The following is a 17472-nucleotide window of genomic DNA, read 5'->3' on the forward strand; positions in this document are numbered from 1 at the left end:
CACTGGGCTCCGAAGCCACGGCTGGCACAGGTCCTGCCTGCAACTCCACGTTGCTGGGTTTGAGGATCTGCAGCTACTCTCGAGTCCCTGAGGATGCAAGCTGTGGGGGTCAAGCAGGAGTTGTGTTCAGGGTCAGACCCCAGCAATCCCCTCCTGCAGCCTTGCCCACAACGTTCATCTTCCCACCACTGGGACTGCTGCTTTCCATGGGATGCTCAGCAAAGATGCAAGTGGAGAGAAGCATGCCAGACACCTTCCAGCTGAGCTTGCTGGGGCTCCTGGCCCTTGCTGGGGCTTTACCTGTCACTGCTTTGCTCTGGGATATCCAAGTCAGCAGCAGTCTTGCCCAGCTCCAGCTGAACGCAGCCTGTGCCGCCAGCAGCTTCCGTCCTTTCCTGCCATGAAAGGGCACACCTCAAGTTGTCTGTCTTTGCCTGGAGTGCAGGTAAACTACAGACCAGGGGAAATCACTGCGTGCTGCCCTCTGCTTCTGAGCCGTAGCAGCTGCAGCCGGCAGTGCAGCAGGTTACAGAGCTGGCAGTGCAGCAGGGTACAGAGCTGTCACTACAAACACACGGCCAGGCCATTAGGATCTCCTTCTCTGGAGTTCTGACCGGCCCCCACCGTTGCGATAGAAGCTGTGATAGGGACAGGCAGTCTTGCAGCCCAGCCCCGAGCACCCAGCAGGCCTTACCTCTTCTTCTTGGCCTTCGTTTTTGGCACTGTCCATCTTCTTCCTGCTTTCTGGCAGGAGGTCGTCCAGCAAGCTGAGCTCCCGCTTGGAGAAGCAGAACTCCATCGCTCTCCGGACCAAGATCAGAGCCAAATCCTGCACAAAGAAGAGGGGAGGTATGGCGAGGCCAGAGCTGACACTACAGCTCACTGCAGCCTGCAAGCATCCGCTGCTGAGCAGCACCAGCTCTTACCAGCATGGGAAAGATGATGGCAGCAGGGGTCATCTTGATGGCCCAGAGCAGGACGAGGCAGATGGACTGGATCAAGGTGAAGAGGTGCACCTTGCGCAGGGGGACGTGCCGCAGGTAGATGCAGTCCGGCTGGTGCTTTGCTGGCATACAGAGCAGCTGCAAGCGACGGAAGAACTGCCAAAGAAAAGGGCAAGAGTTGCCAGCTGAGGCCTGCAGAACGTTTCTGGCCCTGGTGAGGCCTGGAGGGTCCTTTCAGGAGGTTGCTTGGCAGGAGAAGTGCTGGCAGCCACTGTGTTCCTCCTGGCAGCAGCAGCCACGTTCCCTCCGCTCCCTCTCTAAAGCCGCTTGCCCAGCAGGGCTGCCCCAGACTGCCCTTACTCCCTGCTCTTCTGTTCTCAGCCTCTCTTGGCCCGCTGCATCCTCCAGCAAGGCTTGCCACCAGCACTGGAAATTGCCTTCCCTTTGCACTCAACTCCCCCTTTCTCTCGTCCCCAAGCCCTCACCTGCCCTAGACCCTAAACGGAGCACGCTGCTGCACCTGCCTGCTGCTCCCAGCCCTAGGCATCTCCGGTGCCCCCCCACTGCTTCCCTCACACCACACCCTTTGGCCACTTGCTTTCAGAGAGCTTTGCCGATGCCCCTGCTTTTGCCTTGCTTCTGGGCAGCTGCAGCAGCAGGGAGCAGGCCTGCTGCAGGCTGCTCAAGAGTCTGTACCTCGAGGCCTTGCAGCGATGACACACCCATGTAGAGGAAGATGCCGTAAAGCACAGGCATGGGGATGAGCTGGAAAGAAGAAGGCAATGGTCTGTGAGTTCCGTGGCGCTGGCGGCATCACTGCTCTGTGCCATGGGCACTGCCCACAGCTGCCTGAACCCCCAGCAAGCAGGGGCGGCCCTGGAAGCCCCTTGGGAGTTCAAGCACTCGGCCTTGCTCGCTTGCCTGGAGCGCACCAAAGTGGGGGCCAAAGGGCTGGAAAGCAGAGCCCGAGCTGGTTCCCAGCACAGGCCAAGCCCCCAGGTCTGGGAGCACCTCCTCCTCTGCTCCGCAGCGCCCCGGGGCTGCAGAGGGCGGGAGGGGTTTGTGTGAGTGGCAAAACGCTGCTGCTTGTGGGGTGCCCTGCACTGCCCTCTTACCTGTAATGCCCGAGTCAAGAAGACAGAGCAGCCCATCAGCACAAAGACCATCAAGCCAGTGACTCTCTGCTCTCGCACCCCCTGGAACGTGACTTGTTCTCCGGGAGCTGAGTCCTCGTACTCCACTTTCAGGCTGTTCACGTGGGTGATGGACAGGACAGTGGTAGCCACAAACCAGGGCAGGCCCATCAGGGAGCACGCCCCGAGCAGCACGGCCACCATGAAAAGGTCCAGGTGATACCCACATCCTTTCTGCAAGGCAGCAAAAGAAGGGACAGAGCATCCCACACCACAGGAGCAAGGGCAGTGTCCCAAGTCCGACTCTGACCCACCCCGAGTCATTCCTGGCAGCACAGCACAAGGCTTCCAGCCCTCAGCTGCTGCCACCACGTCAAAAGCACAGCAATCCCGCAGGCAGATTCATCTGCTGCTGCAGCAGACTGCTCGCCTGAACTCCCCTGCCCTTTGCTCCCCGTGGCACTGCTGATGCAGGAGAGCATTTGGCCACACAACCTGGCCCTGTCTCCAGCCACTGCCTTCACAGTGTATTTGCAAGAGGAGCTTCTTCCCACCTCTGTGGCCTACATTGGGTTGGCACGGGGTCATCTCCTGAAGCCTCTCACCTTCAGTTTGTGGTCCTTCCTGTTCACAATAGCCACCGTGATGTGCTGGTCCATGAACACCAAGATGGTGCAGATCAGAGCTGGGATGAGCGCAGCCAGCACTGTCCACCAAGGGTTGGGTCCTAGGGGGCTGATGAACCACCCGCGGTCGTCTCTGCTGAGCTGCAACAAAGGGCACACATCAGCATCATCTCTCGGCCCAGCCCCTTCACTGCCTTGCATTTTTCCCCTCCAGCCCTGAGTCAGAGTAGCTCCCAGCCTGGGCTGCAGCTCGCCCTCTCTCCTGGGCTTCAGCAGTGCCAGTGTCCTCTTTGCGGGCACCTCCAGAGCCTTCTCCTGCAGGCACTGAGCTTTGGGGCTGGCTCTCCATTGCCAAAAGAGACCTTGCCCTTGGCGGCAGCAGAGGAGATAGTCACAGCACCAGCATCTCCTCCGGGCTCAGCCCCTGCCTGCCCTGACACCCCCCTCTGGCATCCCGAGGCGCTGAAAGCAGTCCCAAGCCAGCAACCTCCTCACCTTTAACGTACTGGGGACGTGGAGCTTGGGCGATGGGATCCCAGCCAGGAAGTCAGTGAGCACCATGACAGCCACGGTGAGGAAAACAGCAAAGTCGCTGATCGTGGAGCGCACCTAGGGGAGAAGGAGAGCTGAGAGAGGCACTGCAAACAGGGCCACAGCATGGGATGGCAAAGCTGGGGCCAGCAACAGCACGAAGCCTGGGGGACCGAATCGCACCGCCCTGAGCACGTGCAGCCTAATCCCTTGGGTAGCTAGCGAGGCTGTGAGAGCTGGTGTCAGACAATGGAAGAGTTGAGGGAAGCAGAGGAGGGGTCTCTGAGTTCAATCTGTGGGCAAATCTATGAGCAAGGAGGGCAAGAGCTGTGGCCACTGCAGCCACACTCGCGGCCGCAATGGGATGAGGCTCTGCAGCTTCCTTTCTTCCTCAGCGGAAGAAGCTGGGGCTTGCTCTCGGGCAGCTCCTCCCCTGAAGCAGCTTTGCCCCGGAGCACAAACTACACAGGGGGAAAAGCAAAGCTAACAGTGGGAGACCCAATTTCCCCGTGCCCAAGAGACAACAAAAGCGTGCAGAAGTGGCCCTGGGGCAGGTGGGAGATGGTGTGGGCAGTGTGCACTGCTGGAAGCAGTGAAGGGCATGCGAGGCGGTGCAGAGGTCGTCTTTGGGGCTGGCGTTTCCCGGCTTCGAGCATGTGCTGGTGGGAGATGAGCGTGGAGACTGTTGCTACTTTGGTGGTGAAGAAGCGGCTGGTCCTCAGGTTCTTCAGGATGCTGGCCAGGATGAAGGTGGAGAAGAGGAGGATGCAGCACCACAAGAAGACATTAGGCGTGTAGGGGCCGTGGCGCCCACAGGCAGCTCCTTGAAACTCTCCATGCAAACGCCGACATTCCTGGAGAGGCAGAGAGGCAGGACACACAGGCAGTGAGTGTGTGGCAAGGGAGCCTGGGGCAAGGAGGGGCTTTGCAGGGTCTAGCACTAGTATGCTTGGAAGCCCATCCCCACCCACAGGGCTCTGACTCTTGCAGCACGAGCATGCCCCTGGGCCCACGGCTGCGGCAGCAGGAAGCAGTGGCTGGGGGCACTTACAGTCACTGTGAGGTTGTGCCAGGCAATGCCAGACACGTTGATCTGGTTGCTCTCCCAGAAGCGCAGGGTTTCATTGCTGGCATGGGTTGGTGCCACACACTTGCAGCTGGGAGGAGAGAAGCCAAGAGAGGGGTAAAGAGCAGGCAAAGGAGGTGCAGCCCTGAGCTCCTGCCAGGAGGCAGCAGCCTCAAGGGGGGCAAAAACTCACCTGTAGGTGGTGAGGGAGTCGAGTGTGCTGGGCGTGTGCACAGGGTAGGTCACTTGCAGCTGCAGCAGCTTCTCCAGAGCCTTGTAGATGAAGATGAGGCAGATGAGGGAGGCGTAGGTCTCCTCGGTGAAGCGGGTGATGTAGCGCACCAGGCAGCTGGCGTCGGTCACCACCAGCACCATGCAGAAGAAGGAGGTCCAGAGCCCGATGCACGCCCGCAGAGACAGATAGGAGAGCGAGTGGTCCCTGGGAAAGCAGAGCCAGATGGAGAGGTGGAAAGGGCAGCGAGGGGCTGCCAGCTCTGCCTTCCCTGGGCAAAACTGGGAGCAACTGAGGAGCGTGTCCAGGCTGTGGCTGCTAAGGGAAGTGTCCAGGAACCCCCACAGACAGCCCCGGGGCTGCAGGCTGCGGCAGGAGAGGCCAATCAGTTCTCAGCATCGAGCAGTGCTCCTGGGGTAAGCCTGGGAGGCTGATGGAGCCGAGGGCCCTGTTGTGGGAGCTGCTGCCCCCTCACATCACTCGCACACCCCAGCACCAAGCCTGGCTGGTTTTGTGCCCAGTCAGCTGCTGCCAGCAAGCTGGGGCTGAAGACTAAATTGAATTGCACGGAGGGTGGCTCATCTCACACTGAAGTCATCACAACAAAAGGCCTCTCACGGAGAATACCCATTTCACATGGAGCCTCCTTCTGCTTCCATAAGGAAGGAGTCAAGCAGAAAACTCTGGGGGCGTTTGGGCAAAAGAGACTTCCCCTTCCAGCACAGATCAGGCTAAGAGGTGCCCGCGGCTGTGCTCAGAGGAAAGCAAAGCTTCCCTCGTTCCCAAACCAGAGCAATCTGTCTCATCTTCCCTGGACATTCACACGCTCGTGGTTCATTCACTGCTGCTGCTGCTGCTGCTGCTGCTGCTTGGCTTTGACCCTGAAACCCTGAACTGACCTCCCACCACCCCCCTCCATCCTTCAGAGGCCATGCAGCATCTCGTGCTAAAGCAGCAGCCTGTGATGTCTCTGACACAGAAGGCAATGGCAATCTAACCACTGCCACTAAGAACAGCAAAGGCAAAAGATCTCCTCTTCATGGTTGTCTTCTTGGGCAGGCTCTCACAGCAGCTGGCTCTGGCAGGCAGCCTTACTTGCAGAACTGGTAGATGATCTTCTCAAAGACAAGGACGGGCCCGGTGCTGCCGAGGATGGTGAGAGGCTGGCCCGCAAAGAGGCAGTAGAGCACACCGGACAGGCAGGCACCCAGCAGGGACTCCATGGCACCCTGCCCGGGGAAGAAAGGCAGCAGTGAGGAGAGAAATCATCAGGGGAGCAAAACACCCAACAGCAAAGCAAAGTGACTGCAGCAGGGCCTGGTGCCCGAGTTTGGGCCCCTCGCCATGCCAGCCAGCCCAGAGAGGTGCTCACGATGTGGCCTTCGGTCGCCTCCTCCAGCAGTGCCCCAAAGGTGACGACCAGGGACATGCAGGCACAGTAGAGGAAGAGGAAGGACGCCAGACACTGCAGGCTGAGAGCATCGCGAAAGTCGCTCCAGTACCACAGGGCTCTGCGCTTCACGTCCCGGATGAGCCCTCCACAGAGCCTAGAGGAAAGAACAACTCCTGCCACTGCTCCTGCAGGCGGCTCCCTGCCGCAAGTCTGCTCCAGCTCATTTCGTACCCGCTGCAATGGGAGGCACACAGAAAAGCTCCTCCAACAAGGGGAGGCCTGACCTGAGAGCCCCTCCCCTCTCACCCAAGCAGTCTCTTGCCTTGAGAAGCAGCAGACCTCTACCCGCAGGCCTTGACACCTCTGCTGCCACCCCGACTCAAGGAGACCCAGGTGCGATGATGCTGTGCCTGAGCCCAGCTGCCCACGTCTGCCACCCGCCCAGCCCCGGGGACATAGGTGGGGTCGTGCAGCCCTCCAGTGAAGCAGCTAAGCCCAGACACCTGCTAGCAGGGAAAGTGCATGCTGACGTTGCAAAGGCCACCAGAACAAACCCCGCCCTGGCAAAGCTCTCACCTGCCCGTCCACTCCAGCTCAGGACCAGTGTGTCTCCCCAGCTGGCTTGGCAAAGCGCTGCCATCGACAGCTCCTGGCGTCTTCCTGTGCTCCTGTGACCGTGGAAGCAAGGTAAAGATGCCCACTTGCGACCACAGGCTTGCTTTGCTCCTGCTCTGGCTGTGTGACTGTCAGGTGGGACCCTGAGAGTCTGTCCCCCTGAGCAGCATCCCCAGCCGTGCTGCCCTCCTGCCTCCCTCCCTGCCCCGCAGCACCCACCTGCAAAGGGACCTTCTCTGGGGGCTCGATTCGGATCGAGGGATCCCACTGTCCTGCTGGCAAGACCTTCACCTGCTCCAGGAACTCCTCGATGCCAGCCACCAGGTCACCTCGCCCCTTGCCTTTATAGGCAACTGCTTGGAAAACCTGCCAGCAGGAGACAAGCTGCTGAGAGGACAGCCACCTTGGATGCCCTCACCACTGCAAGAAGCTCTTGGCTAAAGGCAGGAGAATTCTCCCCACATTTCCTGCTGGGAAGGGCAGGAAACTTCCCCCCACAGAAAACATCTCTCTGCCGTGCTCCGTGTGAGCAGCTGCTGCACGAGTGCCCATCCCCAGGGGCACACCACAGCCTTCTGCTTAAGCCAGAGGTGACCCAGAGCTCCCTTCTCTCCTGGTACCTCATCCGTCATGAGAGTAGCCATGCACCTGCCGACCTCGTGGTACTGCTGGGCTTTCCCTGCTGGTCCCAGCAGAACAAACAGGAACCTGGGCAAGAAAAGCAAAATGAGGAGGAGGAAGAAGAAGATGTCCTTGCTCAAAGAGCACCTAAGGAAGCTCCCGGCCCGGACTATGGCTCCAGCGGGCACACACGGGCAAGGGATCTGGAATTCATCAGAGTCAATCCCAAATGCTGAACCTGGGGGCCAAGTGCCTTTCCAGTGGGCTGGTGGGCACGAAAGCCACAGCAGGCAAGGGAGAAGCAAAGGCAGGGACAGGCGGGTGGGCCTGGTTCCCTTGGCAGGCCCAACTGATGCGTGGAGGTGGATGTTGTTGGGGGGGGCTCTTCTGCAGCAAACCCTCTGTGCTGCTGACTCAGACCTTGTTGGGACGGGCACTTGTGTCAGCCCCGGCAGGAGGACAGCCTGGGCCAGGCGGACAAAGGCCACGACAGGCTGCTGAAGGGAATCCAGCTCTGCCACCAGCACGCTGCACGCCTCGGCCGCGACGGGAATTCTCTTCAGCAAGCGCTGCTCCGCCTGGGCACCAGAAGCAAATCTCAGGCAACTGCCCCCACAGCAGAGCCCTCAGCGCTCTGCGGCCCAGCCTGGGGCCACGTTTGCCAGAGCACACCTGGCCCTAAAGGCAGGAGAAAGCTGCAGGTGTCTCACCTTGCTTAGAGCCATCGCCGCGCTCTCCTGCTTCGGCACACCTTCAGCTTCAGCAGCGCCCGGAGCAGGCTGAGGGCTGAGTCTTTGGGCTGGGAGGAGAAGGAAAGGCACACAGAAAGATGGACCGAGTGCAACTGCTGTGCCAGGACAAGTCTAATGGGGCCAAAGCCCTGCAGAAGCCTTCAGCCTGTCAAAGGCCTGCACACCACCTCACCTGGTGCCACAGCCTTGGGCAGCCAGAAGCTCCTCTCCTTCTTCTTCTGATGCTGATGCTGCATCAGAAGAACTTCTCGGACTCTTGCCCGTGCCTGTTCCTCAGGCCCTGTGAGCTGTCCTTGCTGCTGCAGGATGGCATCTGGGGGTGGCAAAGGGAAGGAGGGGACTCAGAGCACCAACCTCCCAGCCCCCAAGCCTGTTTCTAATTGCGACCTGCCAAGCCCCAACACCTTCTGCAGTCGCTTCTCTAACCCCACAAATGGCTTCCAGAAGGATGCCGCCCTCGAGGGCAAACCTGGTGCTCTGCAGCCGAGCCACACCTTGCACACAGCAGCACTTGTGGGAAGGGCCCTGCCACTGGGGCAGGCTTTGAGCGGGGAGTGGAGGGCACCACGGCGAGAGGACTGTGGCCGTTGCCAGAGGGACACAGAGCCCACGGTACCTGCAATCTCCTCCATGCTGCTGGCACTGATGTCCAGCAGCACCGTCCCACTGGTGATGAAGCTCTTCAGCTCCAAGAGGCTGGGCAGGGGCAGTGTGCCCACGTAGGGCTTGCTCCAGCGCTCGCCGCCGTCTTCCACGTCCTCCTCAAACTTCAACCACCTGCGGACATGCAACATCATCAGCCCCAGTCGTGGGAAAAGTACCCCCAGCTTTGCCACCCCTTTGATAGAGCTGTGGGGGAGCAAGAGAAGAAGGCTCCTGGCATCAGCAGCTGGGACAGCTTTGCATGCCAGAGGCAGAAAGAAGAGCTGGCGAGTGCTGCTGGCCCAGGGCACCTCTCCCACCACTGCCAGCAGCAGGGATTTACCTTGCTGCTTCCTTCCACACAGCACCTCCACCCTCTGCCAGGTAGATCTCAGCCAGATGGCTGAACACCTTGTGGGCAACATGCTGCTTGTCCTCCTCGCTCGCAAGGATGGCCTGCACCCGCTGAGATGGGCTCTCTGGGGGCAGAAGACAAAGCCCTGTCCTGTCAGTGTGCCCGAATAGAGCCTGTCGTGCTCACGGCTCAAGTGACCATCAGCTCAGCACCAGTTCAGCCGTGCAGCTGGGCTGGCTGCCCTACCCTGGCTCTGTCCATGCTCGCCCAGAGCCATGCAGAAGGGGCAGCAGCTGTGTCACCTCTGCGTGAGGGTGGGCAGCTTTCCTTCCCCACAGGTCTGTTTTTAATGCCAGGATCCCTCTAAGGAAGAGGAGCCTCCCTCCACTGTGCACGGAACTGCCTTAAGCACCCACCAGGGCAGAGCCTGGCAAAAGGAGGTCTGGCGAACTGCTGCCGTTTCCCTCTGGAGCACAGCAAGCCACGTGGACCTGCCTGCAGAAGCCCCCAGCTGCACACAGCCCCAGGCAGCTTAGGGCACTCCCCGGTGGCACTCACGGTGGCTGCAGCGACACCGACGGTCCCGGCTGCGGGATCGGCTTCTCCTCACCAGTCGCCTCCTCCCCACGTCCTGGGTACGGTGCTCTGCAAAAGAAGCAGCACTTGCAGTGCTCTCGATGCTGCAGAGGTGGCCAAGGCAGTGCAGCCATTGCCAGGAGGAAGCACGACCTTGGTGCCATGGGAAAAGGCGCTGGGCTGGTGGCTCCTCTGCCAGGCTCTCAGCACAGCCTCACCTTCCAGCTCATTCTCGTAGCGAACGCTGGCAGTGCTGCACCATTTTCCCTGGTCAATCACTGCCTCTTCGTCGTATCCCTGTTCAGCCAGGAGAAGAGGGTCAGAGGTGGGGCTGGGTGTGGAGAGGCCCTTAGAGCTCACTGGGTCCAACCACAAGCCAGCTACCAGGGCCACTGAACTATATCCTGACGTGCCACAGCTGCAGCTTCTCAAACAGCTCCAGGCTCGGTGACTCCAGCACCTCCCTGGGCAGCCTGTTCCAATGCCTCACTCCTCTCTCGGTCAGGAAGCTCTTCCTAATGCCCAGTCTAAACCTCCCCTGGCACAACTGAAACCCACTTCTGCTAGTCCTGCCACTAGGTATGTGAGAGAGGAGACCAACACTGGCCTCACTCCAGCCTCCTTCCAGGGAGCTGTGCAGAGGTTTGACTTGCAGGAGGTTTTCCTTCCCAAAGCCTCGGGTACGGGAGGCCAGGCTGAACCAGAGCAGAGCAAAGCATCTCCTGCTGCCCAGCCCTCTGCCCTCTGGGGAAATGCCTGTGGGATTTGGGGGGCAGAGCTCCTCAGCCTCTGGGGGATGCTTGGCCCCTTGGCAGAGGCCCAGGCACGGTACCTGCAGTAACTCCTTCAGGGATGCCATTTGGTCTCCGCCGTTCTCATCCATCCTCGCCTCGGGCGCTGGCGTTGGGGATAACTGCGCCTTGAGAGCAATCAAGGGGCCAGATTCCCCCAGCACACCAGAGCAGTCCTCTCGCAGAGGAGCTGAAGCTCAAGTGGCTCCCACTGTGCCCCGACACCGTGGCAACAGAACTGCCCCATTCTGACCTCATAACCCAGGCAGTTAGGCAGTGGCAGGGAAAGCAAAGGCACAGAAGCCTGGGGAAGCAAAAGCCCCTCTGGGTGTGAATCTGGTGAGGGACATGAGGGCCAGCAGGGCTTGTGCACGGGCACCAACACACACCAAAGGCGGGGGGGAAAGGCAGGCCTGCCTCTCCTGCTGCTCCTGGGCCCATGCTGCTGAGCCAGCCAGGCCCTGTCCTTCAGCTGCCCCCAGCGCACCAGCAGGGGCTGCCACACGTCCTCAAAGGAGCTCAGCTGGCAGATGTGTGGGTGGCCATGGCCGAGCTGCTGCTGTCCCTGGGAAGGGAACCTTTGCCCTGAGGGCTTCGCCAAAGCTACAGTCGGTCTCAGAAAGGACCTGGGCCCAGAAGAAACCTGCTGCTTGAGTGAGGGCTGAGCACAGGCAGATGTGTCCGTGAGCCAGCAGGGCACAGCCCTTCAGCACACTGCTTGCAAGCAGGCGTTGCATGGCTCTGCTCCATCTCCTCAGCACGCAGGCAGCACTCAGCCTGCAGCAGAAGTGCTCTGCAAGCCTGCAGTGGGCTTAGGCAAGGCTCTGGGCTGGGCCAGGGCACAGAAGTCCCCGCAGGGAAATGCCTGCCCCAGCCTCGTGGCTCCATGGTTCCTGCCAGGCCGAAAACAGGCTGAAAGAAGCATTCCCTGGCTGCAGTCCTGCCTGAGACAGAAGCAGCTCTGCACTAGCAGCCCAGCTCTGCAGCTGCCAGCCGCCCTCGCCAGCGCTCTCACCACAGCCTGGCTTGCAGGGACACCACCAGACCCAACCAGAAAAGCACAAGCAAGGCCCATCCTGGAGCAGCAGCTGTGCACAGGCAGCTTCCTCGACCTGGTGAGGCCAGCAGCCTTCCCTGGGAGAGGCTGTGCAAAGCCTGCACCTAACCTGACGAGGGAGCAGCACTTATCCCACACAGCTCGACTGAGTTTGCCGAGGCTGCTTCTCTTCATCCTGCAGCAGCCCCAGCAGGGCTGCAGGAAAGCAGACCTGCACCTCAGGAAGCTGCTCAGGGCATGGCTCTGTCAAGATTGTGCATCCTATGTGCCAGCTGCTTAGGCTGCTCTGTCATCTGTCGCTTTCATGCCCAAGTGCAAAGAGACAGGTCCCAACAGACTCCTTCTAACCATCGCCTCTCAGACTGCTGAGACTTAGTGCTCCTAGCTGCAGTCTGTGGGCTGCAGAGAGGATCTGCAGAGCCTTACTACGTGTTGCATCCTTAGGGGCTGGGGGAAGGTTTAATGGGGGTGTCCTGTGTCCTGGATATGCCCTGGAATTGGTCTGTCTCTGTCTTTTGAAACACAAGTCTGTATTTCTTTCCAACCCATCTGGGAGCATCTCGCTCTGTCTGCTCTTGGAAACAAACCACGGCAGCAGAAATTGGTAGCAGAGGAGGCTTGAGGTTACCCTTGTTTGAAGTGGACAAATAGAGAATGGAAGGTTAGAAGTGGTGCTCCTTAGTGACTCCTGACCACAGGCTCACAGACGTCAGGGGTTGGAAGGGACACAAAGAGCTCATCCAGTCCAAGCCCCTGCCAGAGCTGGACCATCCAGTCTAGCTCAGGGCACACAGGAACACATCCAGACAGGCCTGGAAAGGCCCCAGAGAAGGAGACTCCACAGCCTCCCTGGGCAGCCTGTGCCAGGGCTCTGGGACCCTTCCAGGCAAGAAGTTCCCCCTTGTGTTGAGCTGCAACCTCCTGTGCTGCAGCTTCCATCCATTGCTGCTTGTCCTGTGCCAGGGAGCAGTGAGCAGAGCCTGGCCCCACCCTCCTGACCCCCAGCCCTCAGAGAGTTACAGACATTGATTCAATCCCCTCTCAGTCTTCTCTTGCCCAGACTCAGCAGCCCCAGGGCCCTCAGCCTCTCCTCACCAGGCACTGCTCCAGTCCCCTCATCAGCCTCGTAGCCTCCACTGGACCCTCTCCAGCAGATCCCTGTCCCTCTTCACCTGGGGAGCCCCAAACTGAAGGCACTACTCAAGATGAGGTCTCAGCAGGGCAGAGTCGAGGGGGAGGAGAACCTCCCTGCATCTGCTGGACACCCTCTGCTGAGTGCCCCCCAGGACCCCACTGGCCCTCTTGGCCCCCAGGGCACTTTGCTGTGCCAAGGTCAAAGAATTCCCTGGAAACTTTGCATTCCAGAGTTTAGTTGGGTGACTCTCCCTGCTGTTCATATGGAAGAGCTTCTGCTTCTGCCAGCACAGAGGACAGCTCTGAAGCAAGTGCCAAAGGGCAGCCTGGAGCAGAGCACTTTGTGAAGCTGCCCCCAAGCAGAAGGCTGAGCTGCAAAGCCAAGAACCTGTGGCTGTGTGTCAGAGGTCCCTGAGCACTGCCTGGCACTGCCACTGGTGAATTGGCAGAGCAGGCCAGGAGGGGAATGGCAGCTGAAGAGAAGGTCGAGTTTGACAAGCAGCTAGGGGACAAGCCCGTGGGAGATGTGAGCAGGCTGTGCCTCTGGCGCCAGCACCTGCAGAGAGAAGAGGGAAGAGGCACTGAGCAGAGCCCCGAGAGCCAGGCTGGGCAGGGAGCCTCCAGCAGCAGCCACACACAGGGCTAGGAAGGCCACTGCCATGCAGTGCCCTGCCAAGATGGCAGCAGGGCACCCTTCTGCTGTAGGCTGGCTGGCACCTGCTGACCAAAGCCAGCAGCACCAGCGCTGCAGACACACCCCTGGGCACTGCCAGCGGGCACCAGTGCCTGCAGAGTGCCTGCCCTTGCTTCTCCTGGCCCCTAGAAAGCCAGCAGCTCTGCAGCAGGATTCGCCTTCCCTGCTGGAGCTCTGTGGCTGCAGAAGCCCAAGAAGGAAGAGCTGCAGAAGCTCTCTTCCCTCCTGACTCAGGAGAAAGGACTTCCCAGAGGGATGGCTCCTGGGGGGTGTCTCGGTTCTGATTGAAATTCCCAGAGACTCTAATCAAATTGGGATAGAACCAAGAACAATTTGTAGAGTGCCCTTCCCTCTCCTGCCTCCCTTGCCAACAGAAAGGAGTCAGAAGCAGAGAGGAGAGGTTAAGCACACCCAAAGAAATCAATCTCACTCGATTGGGAAGTTAGAAAAGAGAACAGTTTAACAATAGCTTAGCAGAGGTATCTGAGGGAGGGAAGTTTAGAAAGGATAGGGAAGGGAAAATGGCAAAGCACAAGATGTAGAAATACATCCTGAGTTTGTGGTGCTGGCTTTGTCTGCCTCGTGGGTGATGGGCACATGGTATGGTGGTATGCAGTGGAGTGATGCGGAGAGATGGAGAGAGAGATGCAGAGAGCGGAGCAGAGAGCGAGGCAGAGAGAGAGAGAAGAGGAAGCCCCCCTGCTTTTATGGGACAGGAAGGGGGAGTGAGCTAACCATCACCTGGTGCTGTTCAGACCCACCCCTGGGGAGGGGTCAAGACCCCCAGGGTCAGGTTCAGGGTTACTCCCCCTGCAGTGTTAACCCTATACAGGGGGCAGCAGCCACACTGCTGGGGGCTGGGAAGGGGCACTGGGGGCTGGGAGTGAGCTCCTTTGGAAAGGCTCTGGCTGCTGTCCCTGTGCTGGGCAAAAAGATTTGCGTTGCAGGCCTTGCAATGGTTCAGCAGCTGGGGCAGAGCCATCACCCGAGACAAGTGTGTTGGACCAGGAAAGGCAGAGCAGGAGCTCTGCTGAGGTGCCCACAGCCAGCAGCAGAGGATGTCTGGGCTGGACTTGATGATCTGTGAGGTCTCTTCCAACCCTGATGATACTGTGATACTGTGTGATACTGTGACCTGGATGCCCATCGAGGCCAGCCCTCAGCCCTGCTCTCCAGCCCCTGGGCAGCCTTGCTGCCCTGCCGGCTGCAGACAACACCCCGAGGGGCCAGGGGGCTCCTCAGCACACACAGCAGAGCACTGCTGCTGCTCTGTACCCCAAAACAAGAAGCAGGGAGTTGAGCTCCTTCGGGGTGCAAAGGCACTGAATCAGAAAGGAGAGCTGACCTCCAGGGAATGGGCATCTGCTCAGTGCTGACCAACCCCTCCAGGGCAGGGCTGGGGCAAGAAGATGAGGCCAGACTCTGCCGAGTAGTGCCTGGGGACAGGACAAGGGGCAAGGGGCACAAAGTGGAACCCAGAAGGTTCCACCTGAGCAGGAGGTGTGAGGCTGCTGGAGGCCTGGAGCAGGCTGCCCAGGGAGGCTGCGGAGTCTCCTTCTCTGCAGAGATCCCAAACCCACCCTGGCCACTGGCATCCTGGGCAAGCTGCTGGGGGTGCCCCTGCTTAGGCAGGGGGGTTAGGCAGGACAATGCCCAGAGCTCCCTTCCAAACCCCTCCATGCTGGGATGCTGGGATGCTAATGACTCTACCTAAGGGGTCTGCTCTCAGGAGGAAACTTCTCTCCAGGTGCTGCTCTCTCAGCCCGGCAGGGAGCATGGGAACAGGCCCAGACAGTGCCCCCCCCTTCCTGCTCCCCTGCACAGGCTCCTTCCCTCTCAGGGGCTGAATCCAAAGCAGGGCTGGCCTTGTGCCCAGGGGGCTGCCATCCAGCCCAGGAGTGCAAAGTTTGCGGTGAGCACTGGGCAGAGCTGCAGCACAGAGGGCAGGTGGTGGGGACTGCATGGACAGCCCTGCAAAGAGCCTGCAGCCCGCAAAGAGAGGGGAGAAAGAGCAGGGAGCCCGAGGAAAGCAGACAATGGCTCTGCTTGGAAGAGCCCTTTAGGCTCATCAAGTGCAAGCCTGGAGCCAGCACTGCCAGCTCACCACTGGCCCATGGCCTCAGCACCATGTGTCCATGGCTTGAAAGCCCTCCAGGGACAGGGACTCCACTGCTGTCCTGGGCAGCCTGGGCCAGGCCTTGACAGCCCTCAAGGGGAAGAATTTGTTCCTCGTCTCTAACCTAAACCTCCCCTGCCACAGCCTCCCCTGGACCACGGGACAGAAGAACCACTGAGGTTGGAGCAGACCTTTGGGACCACAAAATGAGGCTTTTAGCCTCCCCTGAGAGAGGTTTGGAGCATCAAAAGGAGGGTTTGGACACTAAAGATGCAGCCTGGGCACTGGAAATGACTGCCAGACCCTAAAACCAGACCCTCAATGGTTCTCTGCTTCTCCTCTGCTTCTCCTGCCCCAGGGCCCCCAGGCAGCCCCGTGTCACAATGGGGCAGTTGCTGGGACACGCCAGCGCTTGTGACCTCACCTGGCCAGGTCTATATGGGCTGCTGAGCAGCCAGTGAGAGGCAGTTGGAGTGAGCTGGCCTTCGGCCTCACTCGGCTCCTTCCTTTGCTGCTCGCAGCAAGTGGCTCCTTCTGCCCACCGCTGATCCTGTACTGCCTGCAAGCGCAGGAGAAGTCTTCGGCTCCCATCCCGTCGCTGCCGAAGGTAAGTAGGATTGGGCACTGGGCACACAGGGTGGAGGAGGCAGAGAAGGGGACCAAAGACCCCAGGCAGTGGCAGTGGCAGCCTTTGGCTTTGTCTGCGGGGGCAGGTCCGAGCTGGCTGTGCTGGGTGCCCCTGTGCAGAACCAGCTCTGACAAGACCTGAGCTGCAGCAGCATGGCCTCATCTCTTTTCACATCTCATTTCCCTGCAGTGGCTGTCGAGGGAATGGCTCTGCCAGAGGGGATCCTCTCATGCCCGGAGATCTGCCTGGAGTGGCAGCAAAGTCAGGGTGCTGGAGCTGGCCTCTACAACCTGGGCCAGACCTGCTTCATCAACTCCATCCTGCAGTGCCTGACCTACACCCCACCTCTGGCCAACTACTTCCTCTCTGGGGTCCACAGCCTCTCATGTGAGTACTTCAGGAACACCTCCTTGGAGCGGGGGGGCACTTCCCAAGGATGCCCAGCAGAGGGAACTGGACCGGGGAGCCACCCACCCTTCTCTGCCAGCCCCTCCAGGGGCTGCTCTTGGAGCCCAGGCACCGCTTCTCACCTCTGGGTGTCTTCACCTTCAGAGGGGCCCCGTGTCCTGGCCCCAGCTCTCTCTCGGGGCCTGTCCCTGCAGCTTAAGCCTCTGTGTGTATGGCTTCCAAACCCTGAGCCGCTTCAGCACCCCTCTGAAGCAAGGCTTCTGAGCACTAGCATGTCCTGGCCCTGTAGGCACAGAGGGCAGCAGAGGAGTGGAGGGCGTTGTTAGAGGGTCAAGATCTCCATTACTTTCCCATCTCTGTGGCATTTCTGCTCACCTGAGGCCTTTGCTTGCCTCCCCTTCAGGCCAGCAGCAAGACTTCTGCATGATGTGCACAATGGAGGAGCACGTCTGTGCCGTCCTGCTGTCTGCAGGCAGTGTCGTGCAGCCTGTGTGTGTCATCGACAGCCTCCAGTGTAAGTCATCTCAGGAGCTTCTCCCTCTCTTCTTCCTTCCTGCAGCACAGCACCACTAACCTCTTCTTTCTTAGGGACTGGAGACCATTTCCAGTATGACAGGCAGGAGGATGCACACGAGTTCTTCTGCCTCATGCTGCTGGCCATGCAGAGAGCGTGTCCGGCTGGGAGCAGCAGGTGAGCACAAGCAAACGACCTTCTCAGTGGTGCCGAGCCCTTGGCACCCCTCGATGTCCTCCCCTCGAGGGAAAAACCTGTGCCCAGGGCTTCCAGACAAAGCCAGGCTCAGGGAGGAGAGAACTCTCTACCTTACCCCATTCCTTTCCAGCTTGGGGCTCTGCTCGCAGTCCAGCACTGTCATCCAGCAAATATTTGAGGGCCTTCTGAGATCCAGGCGTAAGTGTGCAGAGTTGTTGTGCTCCCTGGAGCTGCCGGTGCCCTGCTGCCTGCTGTGCCAAGCCCCTCAGCGTGTGGCTGACGCAGCCGCAGGCAGAGCGCACAGCGGCACCGTCGGTCGCCTCCCCCCGGCTGAGCTTCTCCCTTTGCCTTCCAGTCACCTGCCTGAGCTGCGAGGCTGTTTCCGATTCCTACGAGGCCTTCCTGGATCTTCCTTTGGATATCAGGGTACGAGGGTTTGGCACTGC

At 59.9% G+C, this 17472-nt stretch overlaps 1 protein-coding gene across 1 annotated transcript; it reads right to left on the reverse strand.

Annotated features, from left to right (window-relative positions):
* Nucleotides 1–467: 467 nt before the first annotated feature.
* Nucleotides 468–15869, reverse strand: LOC135174623 (electroneutral sodium bicarbonate exchanger 1-like). Its single transcript, XM_064141958.1, has 24 exons — nucleotides 15774–15869; nucleotides 10319–10405; nucleotides 9705–9783; nucleotides 9469–9555; nucleotides 8899–9034; nucleotides 8530–8690; nucleotides 8086–8226; nucleotides 7872–7960; nucleotides 7582–7739; nucleotides 7161–7248; nucleotides 6760–6906; nucleotides 6502–6593; nucleotides 5905–6079; nucleotides 5628–5761; nucleotides 4494–4739; nucleotides 4286–4391; nucleotides 3927–4088; nucleotides 3199–3312; nucleotides 2683–2844; nucleotides 2060–2311; nucleotides 1641–1709; nucleotides 927–1100; nucleotides 615–829; nucleotides 468–504 (listed from the first exon to the last, which is right to left on the reverse strand). The coding sequence occupies exons 1-24, from the start codon at nucleotides 15867–15869 to the stop codon at nucleotides 468–470; spliced, it is 3207 nt and encodes a 1068-aa protein (XP_063998028.1).
* Between the last annotated feature and the right edge of the window lie 1603 nt (nucleotides 15870–17472).

Source organism: Pogoniulus pusillus, unplaced genomic scaffold (genome assembly GCF_015220805.1).
Source record: "Pogoniulus pusillus isolate bPogPus1 unplaced genomic scaffold, bPogPus1.pri scaffold_95_arrow_ctg1, whole genome shotgun sequence".
Classification (NCBI taxonomy): Eukaryota; Metazoa; Chordata; class Aves; order Piciformes; family Lybiidae; genus Pogoniulus; species Pogoniulus pusillus.